This window comes from Trichomycterus rosablanca, chromosome 5 (assembly GCF_030014385.1).
Source record: "Trichomycterus rosablanca isolate fTriRos1 chromosome 5, fTriRos1.hap1, whole genome shotgun sequence".
NCBI classification, from domain to species: domain Eukaryota; kingdom Metazoa; phylum Chordata; class Actinopteri; order Siluriformes; family Trichomycteridae; genus Trichomycterus; species Trichomycterus rosablanca.
The window spans coordinates 23856962-23882750 of NC_085992.1; the positions used below are offsets into that span (position 1 = coordinate 23856962).

The 25789-nt window shown below is 39.8% G+C and overlaps 1 protein-coding gene across 1 annotated transcript in view; it reads left to right on the forward strand.

Annotated features, from left to right (window-relative positions):
• mlip (muscular LMNA-interacting protein) overlaps positions 1–25789 on the forward strand; it is a 118024-nt gene that overhangs the window by 39363 nt on the left and 52872 nt on the right. The window contains exons 2-9 of the mRNA XM_062996347.1: positions 13559–13678; positions 16253–16381; positions 19354–21021; positions 21312–21383; positions 23554–23634; positions 23730–23813; positions 23906–23965; positions 24721–24771. Coding sequence (XP_062852417.1) covers positions 13559–13678; positions 16253–16381; positions 19354–21021; positions 21312–21383; positions 23554–23634; positions 23730–23813; positions 23906–23965; positions 24721–24771 — 2265 coding nt within the window. The remainder of the gene's footprint in view (positions 1–13558; positions 13679–16252; positions 16382–19353; positions 21022–21311; positions 21384–23553; positions 23635–23729; positions 23814–23905; positions 23966–24720; positions 24772–25789) is intronic.

Consider the following 25789-nt stretch of genomic DNA (forward strand, 5'->3'; position numbering starts at 1 on the left):
AAGCCTAAGCTTACCTTCTGCAATTCCAAGCAGTAGTGGGATTAGTGTAAGAGGCATCAGCAGTAGACCTTGGAGCAGTGGAAACATGTATTCTAAAATAATAAATCATTCTGCATCTGGGTATGGCAAATGCCATAAGAACAATACTGATGTCTTTTACAGTGGCAAGTGTGGTGGAATGTAAGTTATTTTGGGGCTGCTGTTAATGATTTGGGCTGGTTTGCCTGTAAATACCTTTGTTGCAATAGTATGGGAAAGGCCCTAGAAGCTGAGTTGATGAACTGGTAAAACACAAGAACAGAAATATTTTTGACTATGGCGCTCAGGTGGTGCAGTGGTAAAACACGCTAGCACACCAGAGCTGATATTTCGAACTCGTCGGTTCTAATCTCAACTCTGCAGGCTGGATGCCTACATGAACAACTTGTTCTAGGGGGGGGGGTGCTGGACGGGACCTCATAACTGATGCAATTACGACCTCTGCTGGCTGATTGATGGTGCCTGCACAGAGACGAGGGATAATGCGTTGATCTGGGTGTGTACACATAGCTGATCCGCATAAGTCGGCTACCGCACACATGTCAAAGGGGGCATGTGTGTCACGGCTCTCCTTAACCAGAGTGGAATCATAATGCAATTGGGTAAATGAATTCAACTAGATTGAGAGGAAAATTTGGAAAAATGCAAATATAAACCACCTCCTTGTTTCTACATTCTACTGTCTATTTTATCAGCTCCACTTACTATATAGAAGCACTTTGTAGTTTAATTGAAATTTGTAGTTCTACAATTACAATTGCTTACACCTGCTTACACCCTGTTCTTCAATCGTCAGGACCACAACAGAGCAGGAATTATTTAGGTGTTAGTGTGTGTTGTGTGTTGAGTGGATAAGACACAGCAGCGCTGCTGGAGTTTTTAAATACTGTGTCCACTCACTGTCCACTCTATTAGACACTCCTACCTAGTTGGTCCACCTTGTAGTTGTAAAGTCAGAGACGATCGCTCATCTATTGATGCTGTTTGATTTGGTCATCTTCTAAACCTTCATCAGTGGTCACAGGACGCTGCCCACGGGGTGCTGTTGGCTGGATATGTTTTTGGTTGGTGGACTATTCTCAGTCCAGCAGGGGACTGAGAAGCTGATAAAATTGGGCTTATTGCTTTTTACAGTGCAAATTATTCAGCTGTGTTTCTCTTTTTTCAATTTTACTTCGACAACCCTAAGGTACATTTTTTTTATGTTATTATTCCATGTCAGTGTCTGATTGAGTTATGCTAATATTCTCTGAAATAGATTTTTTTTTTTATAAAGCGTAACAGGGATGGGTTTATAGATGTTAATCTCACATAATTAAATGACAGTGTTTTCAAAAAAGATAACAGAACACAGAAAACATGCCACTAAACCTATTATAATGTGAACCTCACAAGTGTCACCCTTTCTTCCAACAACTAACAATTAAAGGCAGATTAAAGGCAATTTTTGCTGGTTCTTTGCTGCATATTTTTTACATGATAAATTATTTTAGATCAGTAAATACAACATGACATTACATCAGAAAACACATGACATGAATTTATTAAGATATTCCACAACACCTCATCTCCTGAAAAAAATGTTGTTCCTTTGGTTACTTAATCAGTTCACCAAATTCAATTTGTGAATCAATTTTACTAATTGAACACAGCCATAATCTACATAAACTAGCAACATAGAATATCATCATTGTGGGGCTGTAGATATTTTAGCAGGATGGCCATTTCCGGTTATCATGTTTATGTGTGATTTTAGTTACTCCAGCACATGTGTGTGTTTGGTAAGTGTTTAGGCAGGTCTGTCTGTATGTTCCTGCTTCTGATTCATTTCAGTAAATGAGCAAGGACTGTGACAATGACAAGAATTCTGTCTCGTCCTTGACTGGTGTCAGAAGTGGGGTTGCTTGAAAGAAATGAAGCGACTCAGTGGCGAGATTGAATAGCTCTTGGGACAAAGAGGAGCTTGATGCTGGGAGATTGAGATCAACGACACTACCACCGAGTGCTACGACTGCCCAACCCTGCCTCATGGAGCTGGTGGTAAAAACATTGCATGTTTGCCAGCGGCCACTTATGAAGCTGGTAATGACATGGTGGCCAGACCAGAAACGCAGCATGGGAATCATATGTGGCACAGCTTCAGCTGTTAGCGTGTCCTAATTAATTTTGCTTGTTTAAAAATAATTAAATATGAATCAAACCTTTATTCGAGTTTAAAATCTCGATCACAAAGGGACAACAACTAAACCTAGCAAACATAAAATATATAGTACATTACACAGTGACACAGTGAATCATCACATTCTCGTGTCTGCTCTCTCCAACCTTGCAGTAACTGGTTCGGCATGGCAATGGATGGCTTCCTATCTGGAAGGGCACTCCTACCAGGTGTTATGGTGGAGATCTTTATCCATGCACTCTCTCAACTGGTGTTCCTCTGGGCTCTGTACTTGGCCCACTTCCATTCTCTATACCCACTCTCTTGGTAAGGTCATAGACACACAAGTCTCAGCTCGCATCTTAGCATGTCTGCGAGATATCTCACAATGGATGTCAGCTAATTATCTAAAACTTAATCCCAGCAAAACGGAGCTGTTATTTATTCCTGGAGATCAGTCTTCTCTCTTGATGACTCCCAGATCAGACCATCCGATAATATAAGAAACCTTGGTGTTGTCCTTGATAACCAGCTGACCTTCTCTCCTAATGCAGCCAACATGATAAGATCGTGCCGGTTTCCTTCTTTAGAACATCAGGAAGATTTGGCAATTTCTGTCCATGGAGGCCACTCAAATTCTGGTCCAGTCACTTGTAATCTCACGGTTGGACTACTGCAACTCCCTCCTGGCAGGTGCTCCTATGTCCACTATTAAACCCTTGCAGCTCATTCAAAATGCAGCTGCTCGCCTGGTTTTTTACCAACATAAACATTACCACTTTACCCCACTGCTGCGTTCTCTGCACTGGCTTCCTGTAGCTGCACGCATTTAGTATGAAACACTGATGCTCGCCTACAAAGCCAAAAATGGACCAGCCCCAAGCTACCTTCGAGGTCTAATTAAACCCCGCTCTATACCACGCAGCCTCCGAGCCTCTAGTCTCGCTTGACTTGATCCTCCACCCAGAACTCGAGCAAGACACGCATCAAGGCTCTTCTCTGTACTTGCACCCAAGTGGTAGAATGAGTTTCCCTTGACTGTCCAAACATCTGAGTCTCTAACTGTCTTTAAAAGACGATTAAAAAGATCTCTTTACTAAACACTTAAGCTGACTTGTATTTACGCTCTTTTTTCTTGCAAAAAAAAGGTTCTAAGATAGACAGATAGATACTTTATTAATCCCGAAGGAAATTAAGGCCTCAGTAGCAAGTTACAAAAATCAAAAGGTAAAAGTAATTTGTGTTCTTGGACTGTTGTCCACCTAAACTAGAGTAAGGTAACGTTTACTATAGAAGCACCTCTGTCACTCTGGATAAGAACGTCTCCTAAATGCCAAAAAAGTAAATGTAATTTAAATCTACGGTATATCACTAAACCAGCATAGTGTGTATATACAGCCATGTGTATGTATTTTTCTAAGGATTACATGTTAAATCTTTTACAGTCAAAACATGACACTATCTGGTGTTAATATGTCATTTTCTTCTCACTGATTTCTCATAGCAACATCTTTTGCTTATATTTAGAATTGTGAATTTTTTTCTGGTGCATTCAGCTATGAAAAACCAATAATTTATTTCTTTTTGACATGCTGTGAGATAGCCATACATCTTAATAAGGTTGCTGTCAACAGAAGCATTTATGTTTTCAGGGATCATCCATACAGAAAGACAGAAAAAAAACCTTTTACAGCTGTGAAATCGGAATATAAAATCTGTGCGGCTTTCAATTTACTGATATCTATCTAAGAGGAAAAAATTTGTTCTTGTAAGCTGTGCATTCAGATCCCTTCACTGAGAAAAGGTAATCTTAAGAGACATGGTAAATAAATATTTAATGGATTTTTACAGTACAGTAAACTGCTTTTATGGAGTTTGGTCCAACTGATAAAATTGTGGACTCTGTGTGTGTATAATTTATGTAAACGTGCAATTAGGCTATTAAATCAAAGTACACTACACTGCCAAACATTATGGACACCCTACTTGTTATATGCATTGTACATGGTTTCTTAGTAACCTAGTGTTAGGTGCTGAGTACTCTACTTGCTCTGCTGTCGTTCCTCTATTTTGGCCAGGAGATTAAAAAGAAGGGACACGTTGTCTGTATGCCTAATTCACACTACATGATTTTTGCCATGATTTTCGCTCGCCGACCGGTCACCGCTAGATGTGGGAGCTCGGGAGCTCGAGGATTGAAACTCGGCTCTCGATCACTGTGTTCATCTGTTCAATTACTCGATCCGAGCGGCTCACCGATCGCTCGCAGACTAAAGAAAAATATCTAGCATGTTAAATATCTGGACCTGTTGCCGACTCAAAATCCTGTAGTGTGAAAGGCGTTGCGAGCAGGTTGTGAGCGGCAGCCAGTTCTATGTTGAACTACAGCCAATGAAAACACAGGATAAGGGGTGAGGGCAGAGATAGGGACTCGAGTCGAGCCGCACGTAACGAGGCAATGTAACTCTGACTCATTTCAAATGACTCGGATTCGACTCATGATATATATATATACAGTGTATCACAAAAGTGAGTACACCCCTCACATTTCTGCAGATATTTAAGTATATCTTTTCACGGGACAACACTGACAAAATGACACTTTGACACAATGAAAAGTAGTCTGTGTGCAGCTTATATAACAGTGTAAATGTATTCTTCCCTCAAAATAACTCAATATACAGCCATTAATGTCTAAACCACCGGCAACAAAAGTGAGTACACCCCTTAGTGAAAGTTCCTGAAGTGTCAATATTTTGTGTGGCCACCATTATTTCCCAGAACTGCCTTAACTTTCCTGGGCATGGAGTTTACCAGAGCTTCACAGGTTGCCACTGGAATGCTTTTCCACTCCTCCATGACGACATCACGGAGCTGGCGGATATTCGAGACTTTGCGCTCCTCCACCTTCCGCTTGAGGATGCCCCAAAGATGTTCTATTGGGTTTAGGTCTGGAGACATGCTTGGCCAGTCCATCACCTTTACCCTCAGCCTCTTCAGTAAAGCAGTGGTCGTCTTAGAGGTGTGTTTGGGGTCATTATCATGCTGGAACACTGCCCTGCGACCCAGTTTCCGGAGGGAGGGGATCATGCTCTGCTTCAGTATTTCACAGTACATATTGGAGTTCATGTGTCCCTCAATGAAATGTAACTCCCCAACACCTGCTGCACTCATGCAGCCCCAGACCATGGCATTCCCACCACCATGCTTGACTGTAGGCATGACGCACTTATCTTTGTACTCCTCACCTGATTGCCGCCACACATGCTTGAGACCATCTGAACCAAACAAATTAATCTTGGTCTCATCAGACCATAGGACATGGTTCCAGTAATCCATGTCCTTTGTTGACATGTCTTCAGCAAACTGTTTGCAGGCTTTCTTGTGTAGAGACTTCAGAAGAGGCTTCCTTCTGGGGTGACAGCCATGCAGACCAATTTGATGTAGTGTGCGGCGTATGGTCTGAGCACTGACAGGCTGACCCCCCACCTTTTCAATCTCTGCAGCAATGCTGACAGCACTCCTGCACCTATCTTTCAAAGACAGCAGTTGGATGTGACGCTGAGCACGTGCACTCAGCTTCTTTGGACGACCAACGCGAGGTCTGTTCTGAGTGGACCCTGCTCTTTTAAAACGCTGGATAATCTTGGCCACTGTGCTGCAGCTCAGTTTCAGGGTGTTGGCAATCTTCTTGTAGCCTTGGCCATCTTCATGTAGCGCAACAATTCGTCTTTTAAGATCCTCAGAGAGTTCTTTGCCATGAGGTGCCATGTTGGAACTTTCAGTGACCAGTATGAGAGAGTGTGAGAGCTGTACTACTAAATTGAACACACCTGCTCCCTATGCACACCTGAGACCTAGTAACACTAACAAATCACATGACATTTTGGAGGGAAAATGACAAGCAGTGCTCAATTTGGACATTTAGGGGTGTAGTCTCTTAGGGGTGTACTCACTTTTGTTGCCGGTGGTTTAGACATTAATGGCTGTATATTGAGTTATTTTGAGGGAAGAGTAAATTTACACTGTTATATAAGCTGCACACAGACTACTTTTCATTGTGTCAAAGTGTCATTTTGTCAGTGTTGTCCCATGAAAAGATATACTTAAATATCTGCAGAAATGTGAGGGGTGTACTCACTTTTGTGATACACTGTATATATATATACTGTATATACTATATATATATATATATATACTGTATATATATATATATATATATATATATATATATATATTTACTGTATATATATATACAGTATATATATATATATATAATATTATTATTATTATAAATATTCTGCTCTCTAACAATGCTCAGGCCATCTTAACCCACAACGCACGCAATGGGTAAATGTTCCAGCCGGGTTCCGGTGTAGTGAAGAAGCATTGCTCCCTACTCCCTACACAATTTGAAGTTCACTTCATTTGATTTTTTTTGTTACCTATGGATTGGAATCACACTTAAAATGGTGGAATACCCTACGTAGTGCACTTCACAGGAACAACTAGGGTGAATGGAACGCTCCTACAGAATTGGCGCTAATGGTTAAAAGATCGCTTTCTGAACCAATCAGAACTTTTGATTTTAATTTTTAGTAAGTAATGCTGTTATTTGCATTTATTCGGTTTGCGTCACACAGATGACTGTCAATGAAACGCTTGATTGGCTTTCTAACAAGTGTTTTCCACAACCGGGAAAAGTTTGGAGGTTTTTAATTATAAGCACACATTTTCAAAATAATGGATTATATTCCTAATGGGACAACACATGGTTATAAATTGAATAGCATCTGAAAAAAAATAAACTAAGGTAAGCAGAGGTTATGATTTTTTTTTTTTTTGCTGTGTTTTGGATTTTGGCCGCTGTACCGTGATTTATTGCGCGCTTTGTTTTGCAATGAAAACAAGACGTATCAGTTTAAGCTTTTAACTGGTACCTTCTTGTTACGGAAATTACATTGATTTGCACAATGACTAGGAAAGTAAAGGCACCAAGTAAAATGGCAAAATACAGTTGCTAATCTGTTGTTGTTTTTTATCTGAATTTACAGTTTTTTTTTTTTATTTCTACGCTACATTTCCAGTAGGGGTGGGTTTATAAAATCTATTTTTCGATTCGAATCGATCTTTATTTGAACGATCCGATATCGATTCATATAAACGCGAGATCGATCTTTTAAATACGCCCCTTTTTACGGTGTACACGGAAATCTGTTACCCCTTTAATTTTGCGTGACCAGCCACTGTTTTTTTGCGCAACGAGATCTGACCTGCACATCAGTTCAGCATGGCAGAAGCTCAAGTAATGTCTAGTTCACACTACACGATTTTTGCCCTGATTTTCGCTCGGCGACGGGTCAGCGCTAGGTTCGGGAGGAACTTGGTGTTCGCTCTGCGATCAAAACTCGGCTCTCAATCAATGTGAGAAACAGCGAGGGGAAACACGGGGGGAGAGGTTGTAAACAGGTGGTACAGGGGCGTAATATAGTTTCTATCAGAATACATCAGCAGACGAGTTATACAGTATTTCTGACCTGATTGTTCTCTACAAGACAAAATACAGTATTTATTAACCTCCAACTCACTACAGAACGATCCATGCTGCTCGTGTTGCCAAATCCATTCAGATTCCTTTATTTTTCTCCATTTTCTACATCAGCGCACAAACTTTGATCTCTCGCTACTTGTTGATGTGCATGTTTGGACGTGGTATCATTAAACTTTTCATCACTTCTCACGTTTGTTTTCGTGACAAATGTAGTTTTGGAGACCAGAGAAGCTCGCCTGTGATTCCAGTTGGTGATAGACGGTGTAGTGTAAAACCCCCCATCGCCGATCAGTCGTGCAGTGTGAACTGTACAGCGACCCGGCAAATCAGAAAGTCGTGTAGTGTAAACTTGGCATAAGCTGTTCAACAGCCAGGTGTATGTTTACATTACATTTACAATGTTGTAGTGTGTCAGACTTATAAAATAATAATAAAAAATGAATGTTACTGTTTTCTGTTTTGGATTAATTATTTATGTAAACAAAATACACAAATATATTTAATAATGAGTGTTCTTTGTACAATTATCACATTCGTTCTCTGAACATCTTTACATATTTAAACAAAACCTGTTAATGTAACTCAAATATGCCTGTGTTGAATCGAAATCGAATCGAATCGGAAATCGAATCGAATTGGGACCTTGTGAATCGAATCGAATCGAATCGATCCAGGAAATTAGTAGCAATACCCAGCACTAATTTCCACTATATGTTTTGTGTATATTATATTGACTCGTGACTTGACTCAGATTCGTATTTTGTGACTTGTGAACATCTTTGGTGAGGGGAAACCCGGGGGATGAGTTGTAAAAATGTGGGACAGGGGCATAATATGATTTCTATCAGAATATATTGGCACACACAGTATTTGTGATCTTATCGTCCACGCCAAACCATAACACCACACTGCATTGCAAAAATATTTATTAACCTCCAACTCACTACAGAACACATGATCCCTGCTGGGCACGCAGCCCAATCCACTCTGATTCATTTATTTTTCCTACTTGCTTTTATGCTGCACATCAGCGCACAATTGACTTTGATCGCTCGCTTCTTGTTGATGTGCATTTTTAGACATGGTACACTATATAGCCAAAAATATTCACTCACCCATCCAAATCATTGAATTCAGGTGTTCCAATCACTTCCATGGCCACAGGTGTATAAAACCAACACCTAGGCATGCAGACTGCTTCTACAAACATTAGTGAAAGAATGGGTCACTCTCAGGAGCGAAATTTCCTTGATACTAAATATTCCACAGTCAACTGTCAGTGGTATTATAACAAAGTGGAAGTGATTGGAAACTACAGCAACTCAGCCATGAAGTGGTAGGCCACGTAAAATGACAGAGCGGGGTCAGCGGATGCTGAGGCGCATAGTGCGCAGAGGTCGCCAACTTTCTGCAGAGTCAATCGCTACAGACCTCCAAACTTCATGTGACCTTCAGATTAGCTCTAGAACAGAGTGTAGAGAGCTTCATGGAATGAGTTTTCATGACCGAGCAGCTGCATCCAAGCCTTACATCACCAGCGCAATGCCAAGCGTTGGATGCAGTGGTGTAAAGCATGCCGCCACTGGACTCTAGAGCAGTGAAGACGTGTTCACTGGAGTGATGAATCACACTTCTCCGTCTGGCAATCTAATAGATGAGTCTGGGTTCGGCGGTTGCCAGGAGAACGGTACTTGTCTGACTGCATTGTACCAAGTGTAAAGTGTGGTGGAGGGGGGATTATGGTGTGGGGTTGTTTTTCAGGAGTTGTGCTCGGCCCCTTAGTTCCAGTGAAAGGAACTTTTAATGCTTCAATATACCAAGAGACAATTTGGACAATTTCATGCTCCCAAATTGTGGGAACAGTTTGGGGATGGCCTCCCCTTCCTGTTCTGACATGCGCACCAGTGCACAAAGCAAGGTCCATAAAGACATGGATGAGCGAGTTTGGTGTGGAAGAACTTGACTGGTCTGCACAGAGTCCTGACCTCAACCCGATAGAACACCTTTGGGATGAATTAGAGCAGAGACTGCGAGCCAGGCCTTCTTGTCCAACATCAGTGTCTGACCTCACAGATGCGCTTCTGAAAGAATGGTCAAAAATTCCCATAAACACACTCCTAAACCTTGTGGAAAGCCTTCCCAGAAGATTTGAAGCTGTTATAGCTGCAAAGGGTGGGCCAACATCATATTAAACCCATGGATTAAGAATGGGATGTCACTCAAGTTCATATGTGTGTGAAGGCAGACGAGCAAATACTTTTGGCAATATAGTGTATAATTAAATCCCTTGTCACTTTTTGCATGTGTTTTCGTGACAAAATGTAGTTTGGGAGACCAGACAGACTCGCCTGCGATTCCTCATGGTGATCGATCGTGTAGTGCAGGGATCAGCAACCTATGGCACGCATGCCAAAGCTGGCATGTGAATCACGTTTGCCTGGCACGCTAATTGGTAAGAGAAAAAAAATTTATTATATGCTCAGGGCTGCGCCTTATTAGTTGGACCCGTCCTTACACCCTATGCTATCTGCTTACTCCCGACACCTTGATTAACCTTGACAAGCATAAATTACTCCACTGTAACCACCTCCGCCACCTCCGCCTATGGCCAGTTAAGGTTGAGTAATTTATGCTAGTTAAGGTTAATCAAGGTGTCGGGAGTGAGTCAGCTTTCAATTTCAGGCGAACTTAGTATAGCATGGCTGCTAAACACGCAAAAGTGGATGTTCGTTCAATTCAACAAGACTGGACAGATTTGACAAAGCACCAAAGCCAAATGGAATTAATCAAACGAGCAATTTCAAAGTTCAAAGTTTAATTAACTGATTAATTGCTTTATGTCACATACATAACAACAGTTTGTGTTATGATTGATGTATTCCATGGCACACTTAGTACTTCATCTTTAATTAATTTTTTTTAATCGGCACAGAGTACAAAAAAGGTTGCCGACCCCTGGTGTAGTGTGTAATCCCCTATCGCCCATCAGTCGTGTAGTGTAAAATACATGACTTAAAAGACTCCCGAATGCAAGAGATCCAGTTGTATATGTGTAGTGTGAACTGTACAGCGATCTGATGACTTGTAAAATCGTGTAGTGTGAATTAGCAGATCTAAATTTTATTACAAGCACAAATTGTATAAATGAAGTGAAACGTGGAATGCGGCTACATTCTGCAACTGCTGCAGGTAAGTAAAAGAAAACTGGCTTCAGCAGTCAAATCAATAAAGTTGCGATAGTTGTCTGGTGAAACTTCACGGATGTGTGCAGTACAGAATGTTCTAGTATGTTAAGGCAGACTAAGACAAAATGTAAAATCAGCAAACCCCAAGCATACTTTCAATGTCGTGGCAAAATAGCTGAAAGCAACGTAATGGTAATGGAGAAGCAATCTTGACTTCAATTTCATAAAAAATCATGTACATAACTCAAAAAGCATGCACAAGCAGGGAGGCCAATAAACCTGACTCAATTACTACAGTTGTGTCTGAAAGAATGGGCTACAGTTCCCTCAGCTTATTTTGAGATATTTGTTAAAGGCTACCCAAAGTTAACCCATGTTAAATTAAAGGCAGTGCTACCAAATATTAACCATGCATACATAAACTTCAGAGCCACTGGGATTGTAATAAAACAAATACAAGCTAAAATAAATCATGTTCCTAGTACAATTCTGACATTTCACATTTTTAAAATATAGTAAAATATGATCCTGACTGACCTAATAGAGGGAATGTGTACGAAAATACAATTTTGGAAATAGTGAAAAAATGAATGTGGCATGTATGGTGTATGTAAACATGTGACTTTAACTGTGGAACATATATTGTCTGGACATTAGCAATGTTACCTGATCTGTTAAAAATGTACAATTTTAAATAAGAACCTATAATGCGTTTATGGTTTAATTAGGTATTTTTTGCATGGAGCACTCTTGCATAGTGAATAAATTACAAAAAATAGGACCATGAATGGACAGTTCAAAAAGTAATCTTGCCTCAAGTCATTATATATTAAAAAGGGGTCGGGCACACTTGCCTAGTCATTCTGTATATTAAGATTTATGGAAAAGAAGAAACAAACAATACGCAATAGAAAGGTAATAATGAAAACAAGGAAAACCAATAACTAACAAACAATGTAACCAAGGGAGCTAGAGAGAATAACAGGAATGAACTGTGAGCTGGCATAACTCGAACAAAGACAGGGAAGGCAGGTGGGGAGCACAGGTGAATCTAAGTACAGCATAAAAATCAATTATAAAAAAAAATACATTGCAAACATCTGAAGCTGTATATTATACATTTGAATTCTGCTGTACCAGACATTTACCTCTAATTTACCTCTATCCAAAGTGTCAAGGCCATTTAAAGGATGGTCAAGACACATACAGTAGTTAACAAAACAACAGCAACAAAGAACACAACTAAATAATTAATAAATACAACCCCAAATCAGAAAAAGTTGGGACAGCATGGAAAATGCAGCAATAAAAGTTTCTTTTATTTGATTGCAGACAGTATGAACCTGAGATATTTTATGTTTTGTCTGCTCAACTTCATTTTATTAATTAATATTAATTCATTCCTGCATTTCAGGCCTGCAACACATTCCAAAAAATAGTTGGGACAGTAAAGCATTTACCACTTTGTAATGTTGCCATTTCTTTTCACCACACTTAAAAGACGTTTTGGCACCGAGGATACCAAGTAATTTAGTGTTTCAGGTTGGCCACAATACACGTTTACACTGTGTGATTGTCCATCCTAGATACATCCAAGCCCAGAGAAGTCGACGCCACCACTGGACATGGTTAACATCAGGCTTCTTTTTTGCACAGTAAAATTTTAAGTGGCATTTCTGCATGTAACTCTGTATTGTAGTGCTTGATAAAGGTTTGCCAAAGTAATCCCTCACCCATGTGGTTATACCTTTAAATTCTGCTATACCAGAAATGTATCTCTATTTTGTCCAGTGTCAAGGCCATTTAAAGGATGGTAAAGACACATACAGTTGTTAACAAAACAACAACAACAAAACACAACTAAATTATTAATAAATAAAATAATCTCAAGCAGGTCTCAATTAAGTTTGTTTACAAGTTTGTGGTGGAAATTGGGTGGGTGTAGGGCTATGTGGAACCATCTTGAATAACCTCAGATGAGTATGAGAAATTTACTTCAGTTTTTTACATTTTATTTTATTGAACATTAAATTAAATTGTTAACATTATGTAAAGGGTTTAGTGGGTTTTATTCTTTCTAAAGATATTTCCTCTAACCAAACCTTAATGTGGATTTGGCAAGCAAATGAAAAACATAGCCAATAGAAAATGTCTGAAACATTCTCAGCCTATGTATTTTTGCTAATTAAATCTGTGTTTAGTCACCATAATTATTACATCTTGAAGAGTAACATTGCTTAAATATTGAGCTATGATCCACAGTTTTCTTTGGAACCATGAACATGTTTAATAAAAATTGGCTGCGGTATCACTACAATCACACTGCCTTTATTAATGTCATTCAGCATTAGACCAAACCAGAGGGCGACTAGAGCTTAATTTAAGTCTTTAAAAAACATTTTTATATCTAAATCAGAAGTGTATTCAGTGGCCCAAGGTCTTTTGAGACTGGTAATTAAAGTGGTTTATGTATAATCTCTATCAATAGCATGGATCACTGTGATTTTTTTTGTGGTGTTGATCATTGAAACAATGTAAGCATAGCCATCTTTCATTTACTTATTTTTAATAAACCTGACTGATATTGGACATTGAATATTGGTCTTGTTTTTGTTCTTTACACAGGTCACTGTTGTTGTTGCAACCAAGCTCAAGTCCTTCTCCATACTACCTGTACTGAAGAAAATACCCACAGAGAGCAGAGCTCTATCAGCATGGGAAAAGAAGTCAAGTAGACTGAATCAGGTAGGCATTACAGTACATGTGGTTTGGGTAAACTGACCAGTGAGGAATTTGTTTATTTGTTTATTAGGATTTTAACGTCATGTTTTACACTTTGGTTACATTCATGACAGAAACAGTAGTTACTCATTACACAAGGTTAATCAGTTCACAAGGTTATATATCGAACACAGTCATGGACAATTTTGTATCTTCAATTCACCTCACTTCCATGTCTTTGGACTGTGGGAGGAAACCGGAGCTCCCGGAGGAAACCCACGCAGACACGGGGAGAACATGCAAACTCCACACAGAAAGGACCCGGACCGCCCCACCTGGGGATTGAACCCAGGACCTTCTTGCTGTGAGACGACAGTGCTACCCACTGAGCCACTGTGCCGCCACCAGTGAGGAAGCTCCAATGTTATTTGCTACCCTCCCTTCGATAGAACACCTCTGGGATGATTTAGAGCGGAAACTGCGAGCCAGGCCTTCTTGTCCAACATCAGTGTCTGACCTCACAAATGCGCTTCTGGAAGAATGGTCAAAAATTCCCATAAACACACTCCTAAACCCTATGGATTAAGAATGGGATGTCACTCAAATTCATATGCGTGTGAAGGCAGGCGAGCGAATACTTTTGGCAATATAGTGTATTTCCAGGTAATTTTTTATATCTAATATAGTACATACATCCCATAAAATATTTTTAGATTTTGTCTCTGGTTGCAAATTTGAAACATGGTATTGCAGTTTATGTATAATACAGTGTGCAAAACATGTACATAATTTGGCCAAAAGTATGTGGACATTTGACCATGAGCTTGTTGAATATTTCAAAACCATGGGCATTAATATGGAGTCGACCTTGTCTTTATAAACCTTGCTTTGCACACAGTGGCACCTTTTTAAAATGTTGCCACAAAGTTAAATGTATTTCATTTGGTTTCATTAATTAATTAATTTTAGGCGGCTCAGTGGGTAGCACTGTCGCCTCACAGCAAGAGGGTCCTGGGTTCGATCCCCAGGCGGGATGGTCCGGGTCCTTTCTGTGCGGAGTTTGCATGTTCTCCCCGTGTCCGCATGGGTTTCCTCCCACAGTCCAAAAACATGCAGTCAGGTTAATTGGAGACACTAAATTGCCCTATAGGTGAATGGGTGTGTATATGTGTATAGATGAGTATCGGGTGGTGCAGCTGTTTATCGTGATAGCCCACCATCAGCCCTCTGTCAAATTCAAATCTCAGTTGTGCTATCTAGCTGGCTTGGCATCCAACAAACAAAACTGGCAGTGTCCGAGAGAGGGAGGTGGACAGTGCTTCTCATTGATACCAGAAATAAACAAATTATTGTAATGTTGAAAAATATGTTTTGGCATATTTCTCCCTCTAGAGTGCATACTATCATTAAACAATGTAAGGAATCTGAAAGAATTTTAGTGTGTAAAGGGCAGGGAAACAAACCTAAGCTGAACACACATGAACTCCTATCCCTCAGACGGCACTGCATAAAGCTCTTGTGGGGTGTTCCCAGTCTGCAGTGGTCAGTATCTATGAAAAGTGGTCCAAGGAAAGAACAGTGGTAAACCGGCGACAAGGTCATGGGTGCCAAGGCTCACTGATGCACGTGGGGAGCGAAGGCTGACCCGTGTCCGATCCAACAGACGAGCTACTGTAGCTCAAACTGCTGAAGAAGTTAATGCTGGTTTTGACAGAAAGGTGTCAGAATACACAGTGCATCACAGTTTGCTGCATATGAGGCTGCATAGCCGCAGACCAGTCAGGGTGCCCATGCTGACCCCTGTCCACCGCCGAAAGCACCAACAATGGGCACGTGAGCATCGGAATTGGACCACAAAGCAATAGAAGAAGAAGGTGGCCTGGTCTGATTAATCACGCCTTCTTTTACATCATGTGGAAGGCCAGGTGCTTGTGCGTCCGTACCTGGGGAACACATGGCACCAGGATGCACTATGGGAAGAAGGCAAGCCGGCGGAGGCATTGTAATGCTTTGGGCAATGTTCTGCTGGGAAACCTTGGGTCCTGCCATCTATGTGGATGTTACTTTGACACGTACCACCTACCTAAGCATTGTTGCAGACCATGTACACCCTTTCATGGAAACGGTATTCCCTGATGGCTGTGGCCTCTTTCAGCAGGATAATGCGCCCTGCCACAAAGCAAAAATGGTTCAGGAATGGTTTGAGAAGCACAACAACGAGTTTGAGGTGTTGATTTGGCTTCCAAATTCCCCAGATCTCAATCCAATCGAGCATCTGTGGGATGTGCTGGACAAACAAGTCCGATCCATGGAGGCCCCACCTTACAACTTACAGGAGTTAAAGGATCTGCTGCTGACATCTTGGTGCCAGGGGTCTAGTGGAGTCCATGCCTCGACGGGTCAGAGCTGTTTTGGCAACAATAGGGGGACCAACACAATATTAGGAAGGTGGTCGTAATGTTATGCCTGATTGGTGTATATTCCCATTGTTATGATGAGAAGGTGCTGAAAGTAGCTGCCCATAAGCAAAGGACTCTTTGTATTGTCTGACATTTTAGATTCTACAATGCTTAGAAATGTTTTATGTACCTATGACAGGCTTTAGGAGACCCAGAGGCATCTGAGGGGAAAATGACAAAAGAAGGTGTTTATAAGGCTGAGATTGTGCATGTTAAGGAGTCTGCTGATATGGTGCCCCAGGAGAGGAGCAAGCACTCAGAAACTAAGGTGAACAATTTCATGGTGGACCCTCAGGGGATGTGTAACCCTCAGACATTGTATTGTATTCATAATAATAATACAGTTTAAAACACTAGCTTATACACACCGATCAGCCATAACATTAAAACCACCTCTTGTTTCTACACACATTGTCCATTTTATTAGCTCCACTTACCATATAGAAGCACTTTGTAGTTCTACAATTACTGACTGTAGTCCATCTGTTTCTCTGCATGCTTTGTTAGCCCCCTTTCATGCTGTTCTTCAATGGTCAGGACTCTCCCTGGACCACTAAAGAGTAGGTATTATTTGGGTGGTGGGTCATTTTCAGCACTGCAGTGACACTGACATGGTGGTGGTGTGTTAGTGTGTGTTGTGCTGGTATGAGTGGATAAGACACAGCAACGCTGATGGAGTTGTTAAACACCTCACTGTCACTGCTGGACTGAGAATAATCTACCAACCAAAAATATATCCAGCCAACAGCGCCCCGTAGGCAGCGTCCTGTGACCACTGATGAAGATCTTAACTATTTGATGCACAAGCTAAGCAAACCCCTTCTATTGCACAACATGGGTCGAAAACGACCCATATTCATTTCCTATGTTATTTCATGTATTGCTGAGTATCTTTTTGGTATATATTTTGAAATCTATTTATTTCACCATTTATTGTCCCAAGTGTTTATCACACATCTTGTTTTTGATTATCTTCAACCATTATTTTATTTTTTATTAATTTACTTCATGAACAAAAAATAGTTTTTGTATTACTACATCAGCTTTACACACATGGGTCGAAAATGACCCATGTCTGCAAGTGTGATTAAATAAAATGAAAACACACTGTAATAATATATTTATTCAAATTAACACTGATATTGAACTGTAGTAAAGATTGGTGAATGTGACTGAATGTAAAACTGATGAGATCATATAGATACAACACAAATTGGTGCACTGGGAACACAAGCTAGTGATCTCATGCAATCAGGGTGTTAGTTAGTGTTAGTGAAGATAATGAAGGCATTGTGGGTGGCAGCATCCAACATATTGTACCAGAGCCCCATGGGCCACCTCCGTGTCCAGAATTACACGGGAGGAGCTTGTCAATGATCTCAAGGGAGCTGGGAGCAGAGAAATGCTGGATATGATCCCACGAACACCATCCCCACTGGGCATTTCTCTGCCTCCAAACACGGCGAGTGGAGTTGATGCCAAAGAGCTAAATTTTTGTCTCATCTGACCATATCACATTCTCCCAAGCTTTCTGTGAATCATTCAGGTGTTCATTGGCAAACTTCAGACGGGCCTGTACATGAGCCTTCTTGAGCAGAGGGACTTTGCGGGCACTGCAGGATCTCAATCCATTACGGTAAAGTGTGTTACTAATGGTTTTCTTGGTGACTGTGCTCCCAGCTCCCTTGAGATCATTGACAAGCTCCTCCCGTGTAATTCTGGACTGACCTCACCTTTCTCAGAATCATTCTTACCCCACCAGGTGAGATCTTGCATGGAGCTCCAGAGTGAGGGCGATTGACTGTGATCTTGTATTTCTTCCATTTTCGAATGATCGCACCAACAGTGGTCTCTTTCTCAACAAGCTTCTTGCTGATGGTCTTGTAGCCCATTCCAGCCTTGTGCAGGTCTACAATCTTGTCCCTGACGTCCTTTGATAGCTCTTTGGTCTTGCCCATGGTGGTCGAGAGATTTGAATGGAAGAACCGATTCTGTGACAGGTGTCTTTTATACAGGGACAGGACTAATTTGTGTGCCTCATGGGCACATAACCGGTCTGTGGGGGTCAGAATTCTTGCTGGTTGGTAGGGGATCAAATACTTATTTCCCTTAATTAAATACAAATTAATTTATAACTTTCATTTAATTTTTTTTTTCTGGATTTTTTGTTGATATTCTGTCTCTCTCTGTTAAAATAAATCTTCCATAAAAATTATAGACTGTTCAAGTCTTTGTAAGGGGGTAAACTTACAAAATCAGCAGGGGATCAACTACTTATTTTCCCCACTGTATTTACTGTCCTTTTTATAGCTAATAAAAGCTATCTAGAATAGAATATGCTAACAGCTAGCAAGCTAATAGTATTGGATATATTTCTCTAACTAGTGAAGTTCAAGAGCCTAATCCTTGGTTATCTTTCAAAAGATCAGTAAATATGTTTCTGACTACAAACACTAAAAATGTCAGTAGTTCCTACCAAATTCCATAGTAAATACATAAGGGTCAATTTTGACCCATGTTGTGCATTAGAAGGGTAGTGATACAAAAATGATTTTTATTAAAAAAGTAAACAATATAAAACTGAAATAAGGATTTGTGATGATCAAAAACAAGTTAATTGAGGAATTCATGGAAGCTTGAATGGCTAAATTAATTTATTGCAAAAATATAGAAAATAAAAACTTAGTCGGGTCACTTTTGACCCAGATTGTGCATCAAAGGGTTAAAGATGACCAACTCAAACAGCAGCAATAGATGAGCGATCGTCTCTGACTTTACATCTACAAGGTGGACCAACTAGGTAGGAGTGTCTAATAGAGTGGACAGTAAGTGGACACGGTATTTAAAAACTCCAGCAGCACTGCTGTGTCTGATCCATACCAGGTCTCATACCAGCACAACACACACTAACACACCACCACCATGTCAGTGTCACTGCAGTGCCGAGATCATCCACCACCTAAATAATATCTGCTCTGTGGGGGTCCTAACCATTGAAGAACAGGGTAAAAGCAGGTTAAACAAGTATGCAGAGAAACAGATGGACTACAGTCAGTATGTGTAGAACTACAAAATGCTTTTGTATGGTAAGTGGAGCTGATAAAATGGGCACTGAGTGTAGAAACAAGGAGGTGGTTTTAATGTTATGGCTGATTGGTGTAGATGTTTAAAGTAATAAACTACATGTAGAAAGGATGATTGCATGATTTTTATTGTTTGATCTTTTTCTGATTTTCTCAGGAGAAATCTACTGATAAGCCTGCTCTTACCCCCTCTTCTTCACCAGTTGTGTTGCCGGCTGAGTTAGGTTGCGCAAGTCAAAAGCTCAGCCTTGTCACTATGGACACAGCTTATAACAAACACTCCGGCATCTCTCAGCTAGACCGTCACATTTTTCAGGGTGCTGAGGTCAGCTCAGAGATGTTTTTAAACAGCAAATCTCATAACGAGGAGGAGGTCCTCAGCCCTGCCAGCTCTGTGGACGTTTTAACTACTGCGTCTTCTAGGGAATCTGCTCTGTCTGAAGGTTGGGATAAGGAAAGGAGCTGGTCAGCTCTCCCAATGTTTTCTCCTTGTACTTCTCCTGTTACATTTAGTCACACTGTCTCACCCTGCTCCTCTGTGAGGTCAGGAGCTTTCACCCCTTCAGTCATGAGGATCAAGAGTCATTCTCTGGCCCCAGGGTCAAGCCTAGTACAGATGCCTCCAACTTCCTGCCAGACACTCGGCTGCAGCAGCCGAGCTGCTTCACCCTGTCCCCTGTCGGGTCGTGGCAGACACAGACTCCCACCGACCCATCTGTCCCTACTAACAGCAATTCTGAGGAAGGGTCGTCTACCAATCCTGTCCCCTGCTTTACAAAGACCCTACTCTCCTTGTTGGCCTGTTAGCCCAATCAACATGTCCTCTTGCTCAGGTTGTTCAGCGGCCTCTGCCCTAGCCCCCATGGTGAGATTACAAGGGGATTCAAGTATATATCCCAGTCATAACACGAAGCCTCTAAAGTTATTATCTGAAAAACTGAAAATGTCACCAGAGAAAAAGAAAGGCATCTCCGCAACACCTCCGGTGGAATCATCAGATGCATTTGACTCTTTCAGTTTTGCAGTCAGAAGTAGGACTATATCTTCACCAGATGATGGAATCTGTTTGAACATGCCAAGTGCCTCAACTTCTGAACCTCCCCTTGCTCATTTCTCCACACAAACCTATAAAGACAGTTATGTACCCAAAGTGCCCAGCTTCTCTCTCTTTAAATCTTCCTCCATACCTACCTCCTTTCCTCCTAAATCAACTCATTCCCTTCTCTGCACCTCTGAGAGTAAAACACCTCCGGGGAACTTATCTGAACATTCAGCAAAACCATACTCAGAATATTCAAAAGAACTGTATTGCACTTTAGATTCCTCAGGCCAGGAATATAGACAAAAATCAGGTAATGCCTTTTCGATTCTGGAGGCAGAAGAACCTTGTAGAACACCATCCCCTTTAAAACTTGTACAAAAGCCATATTACCTGTCATCTACCGCTGATCCCAAATCTGCTCATCAGCCTCAGGCTTCAGCAATCATACAGCATGCAGATGAAAAACCAAGTTCCAACCTGCAATATGCCCTAAAAATCACTTCTGAACAAGAACGAGTTCTTTCAACATCCCCAGGTTTCAGACATTCACCTTTCCCTCGAGTCGCTGGCCCTATACACCTAGCCTACACACCTCCTATTTCACCAACCTGGACCTCACCAAGGCCAGGCTCCTGCTCCTCCACAACTGACCGTTACACATTGCCTGCGTCTTCGGCAACCCCTGACCGTTTCCTTTCGCCTTCACCTACTTACTCGTTTTGTTCCTCACCTGCTTCTTCACCACGGGATGACACTCCAGACAGCACAGACAAAAGCAGAAAGGTACCTTACGAGTGTTTGAGCAGCTCTGTTGTATATCATTTGCATACTTTAACAGCATGAATGAATGAAGCATGAAAGATATGAAAGACATTTGACAATGTAGCCCCACGCTGCTGTAAAACATGATATTCACCAGCTATCAAGAAATCATGTTTGCATATCCTTTGCAAACTGGCAAGTTTGATGTTAGTGTGCTTGTTAGAGTAATATTTTATGACATTATGACGAAATCAATTTTGAATGGTTCCATTTATATTTAATACATTCTTTCTAATTATTTTTCTTTAAAGCCACACAAGATCAAATCCAGCTATAAGGCATTTGCTGCCATTCCCACCAATAAACTTCTTCTGGAACAGCAGGTAAGATAATTACAGTGATAGAACATTATTACAATTATAATAATGATTATAATAATTATTGTGATTATAATGACAGTGAATGGTATTTATAATTACTGTGCGAATATGACCCTAAATGACAATTAAGTCTGGAATGCCAGTCACTGTTTAACTGTTTTCAAGTCAAAATGAATCTTTTTCATTAAAATTTTTTTCTTTATCCTGTTTTTAAAATTTCTGCTATGAATTAATTACTTATCCTCCAGTTTAAAACCAATTAAATCAGAAACACTTGGACATAAACTAATTGGTTTATTAAACAGAAAGCACTAAATGTCAAGTGCCAGCCTCATGGCTGCTAGCTAATTTCCATCAGGACAGGCACTCTGTTTACAATTGCAACTTTTACTGGGATACTTATGCTCTGTACTTATAGTACACTGTATAATGTAAGATTGTATGTTGCACCACATGCCAATTACAATTCAGAGAATCATCAGCAGACAAAAAGTCAACCAGTCAACCGTAACATTAAAACCACCTCCTTGTTTCTACACTCACTGTCCATTTAATCAGTTCCACTTACCATATAGAATCACTTTGTAGTTCTACAATTACTGACTTGGTCCACCTTGTAGCAGCGCTGCTGTGTCTGATCCACTCATACCAGCACAACACACACTAACACACCACCACCATGTCAGTGTCACTGCAGTGCTGAGAATGACCCACCACCCAAATAATACCTACTCTGTAGTGGTCCTGGGAGAGTCCTGACCATTGAAGAACAGCATGAAAGGGGGCTAACAAAGCATGCAGAGAAACAGATGGACTACAGTCAGTAATTGTAGAACTACAAAGTGCTCCTATGGTAAGTGAAGCTGATAAAATGGGCAGTGAGTGTAGAAACAAGGAGGTGGTTTTAATGTTATGGCTGATAAGTGTATATACTTATGAAAAAGTAACTTTTGTTCGTACAGATTTACCCAGAAGACAATAATCTCCTTATAAAACTACTTTCACAAGTACTAATGATTACAAAGTTAATTACTTAGATGCAAAAAAGAAATGCACCTTCACCACCCACCTTTGTTATTTGCTACCATTTTTATACAAGTTGTTGTATCATTTTAATTACACCATCACATTTTAAAGAGAGTTATTGGTGTATTGAATATTTGGAAAATTAGCAAGTTTACCATGATGGCACAGTTAGTAGTATGAGTGCTGCACAGTAATATGGGACCTGGTTTCAAACTGGTTTGTGTAGGTTTTCTTCAGATACTCTAGTTTCTTCCCACCTCTCAAAAATACCCTGACTGGTTTCTTTTCACCTCTCAAAAATACCCTGACTGGTTTCTTTTCACCTCAGAAAAATACCCTGACCAGGGTTAAGTTTTAGTCACCATTAATGTAATAAGATTTGCATTCAGGAGAATATCACAGCATGATTTGCCTTTGAATAACACTGAAATTAAGTGTGGCCACACTCAGTCACACAGTCTCAAATTTTGTAAAATGCAGTAAAAGAATAATCTGTAATTTAACTGACAAGGGTAGAAAGACTTCCAATGTTCTCACTGATCAGCTTCATTGCATTTTGTAAATAGAAACACATTTAGGATTTGATGCCTGCAACATACTCCAAAAATAAGAGTGAAATGTTCATAGAATATTCAAGTTACTGTGTTTCACAATAAGCAGCTAAATTGGTAACACATGAATGAATCGTGATTGGTTATTAAAAGAGGATCCACTAAAGGCTTATTGTTTACAAGTGATGATGGGTTGTGGCTCAACACTTAGTGCCAAACTTCACAGAAGTATTGCCATTTAGTTCAAAAAGAACATTTCTCAATGCAAGTTTGCAAATAATTTAGTCTTTCACTGTCTGCTCTTCATAATATTGTAAAAAGACGGCTCTTAGACGGCATGGCATTAGAAACCACGTGATAAACATATTTACTGTGATAAATATAGCCACATGGGCTTGGGGGCACTTTAGAAAACCATTGTTACTTAACACAGTCCGCCGCAGCCTCTTTTCTGGGGCCAAGCTCATCTAAGACTATATATACTCCATATTTTAGGTAGGTATTTTACTTGATTAACGTGTTTGTATATTTTTGCCACCTCTGCTGGTAAACAGGAGTTTCTGTTACCATTTTAATTTGAATTTTTTTCATCAAAGGTAATTGATGATACGGTTGAAAAGAATGAGGCTCTTCTAGACCCTAGTGACAACTTTGCATGGGAGGACCCTCATTTACAGGTAAGTTGCATCCATACTGTTCAAGGCTTATTTGTCAAGTGCTTAGAATCTAGAATGATATGTTAAGTGCACTGAGGTGTATTTCTTCTGAGAAGATGAGCAGCCCTGCCGAGCTTCGGCAGCAGTCTGCAGAGCTGTATGAAGTCATAGATGAAGTATTACAAGACGTGAAGCAAACAGTAGGTTTACTATTTTACCACAGGAATTATAGTTTTATAATTCTACATTAAAATATACATTTTAACATCTTTTTTAACAATCTTTTTTTCAGTTCAAAACAAGCCATGCTAAAAAGCCCACAGTGAAATCTTCTGCATCTGAAACACTAAAGGTTTGTGAAATAGCATGTGTGACCACGCATTAACAATTATGTGTCCATACTATTAGGTAATTAACCCTTGATCTGTTTAATACATACATAAATGCAAATGTTGTTTATAATAATAAATAATGAAAGGTATCTTTAATAAGTTTCAGCACTTTTATATTTTGGTTGGAAACTGTGAGGGTGGGAGGAGTAGTAATTGGTCGTGTCTGAGAGACTGAGAGAGCTTATAGTCCAGATTTAGTGCCATATGAGTTCCACTTTTTTGGGCCACTTAAAGAAGCTTTAATAGGAAGAAGATTTTCATGTGGTGTGAAAGCAGCGGTGCATCAGTGGCTACGCGCTCAACCAAAAAGGTTTTTTTTTTTTTTTTTTTTTTTGCTGATGGCATTAAATAATTGGTATGATGCATGGAAAAATGCATCAGAAGGTGACTATGTAGAAAAGTGATGTAATTTGTTTTTGAAAATCTTAATAGAGTTAGAAAAGTGTGGAAACTGGTTGTTGAAGACCCCTTGTATAATAAATGTCCTACAATAACCTGAACCTTAAAAAGTTTAAATATTAAATAGCATAATATTATTAAATTACTTTGACTGAATTGTATTTAAAAAACTGAAATACATACATACATTAAAATAGTATTATGTAAAGCAATTTTTTGTGTGTATTATTTATAAAAAATAAAAAGCTCTGCAGTTAAGCATACGAAATAGAAATAAAAAAAAATGAAATGTAATTTTTTCTGTACCTTTCTACAGAAAACAATCCCAGTATTATCACCAAGCACTTTGGGACGAGAGACAAAATATGTAAGTTTACATTCATTATTGCTAATACTATTTGATTGACATCACAGCAGAATTAATTTAAAATCTAACATGTTTGAACATTCAATCTTATAATCTAACGTCTATTTAATTGTGCAAAAAGGCATCAGATTTAGCTGTTATAAAAACCAACTACTGTGGCTATTTGTGAATGAGTAGGTACCACTGATGTCCTTGTTACTGCACTACAGACATCACTGTACCGTAATTTTACTCTGTCATCAATTTATAAAAAGCACATAAAAAGACATTTGTAGTATTGCAGGTGATATTTTTTTTATTATTCTAAAGGAAAACAGTGAAATTAAGAAAGCTGGTATTGGGATAGTGGTGCAGCTGGCACAGTGGGTGCAACACAGCAACCTAGTGCCTACGGTTCTGTGTTTGCTTCTTGACACTGTGCGAATGGAGTTTAGCATTAATACTTTGTTTTCCATGGATACGCTATATTCCTTTTACCCCCTAAAACATGCTGGATACCTGAACTTGCCACAGTAGTAAGTAAATAAGAAAATTTGCCCTGTCCAATATGTGTTTCTCTCACTTTCCCATTGTTTCCAGGTAATAGTAATAAAATTGTAACAGAATCAGAACCACCATGAAAATACCATGTTTTCAGGGCCCTTAATATCCATTGTATCAAACAGTATAAATACAGCTAGTCACTGTTTCTTTTTTTAATTTGTAAATCAGCAAATTACAAAATACATCCAGCAAAGATAGAGTTGTCATATAACAAAATAGCTAAGCAAAATGCAAATCCTTCTTACAAGTAGTCACTTTATCATACAACACTGCACCCGTTTCATTCTGTTTTCATATATGCTTAAATAAACAAAATGAACATTTAAAGAAATGGTGTGCATATTTCTCCCTCTACAATGCACAAGGGCGCAAGCCTTATCTGAGCATCCGTGATCTCTGACCCCATAGACGGCACTGCATTAAGAACCATTTTTCATCATTAGCTGATATAACCACATGGGCAAGAAATGACTTT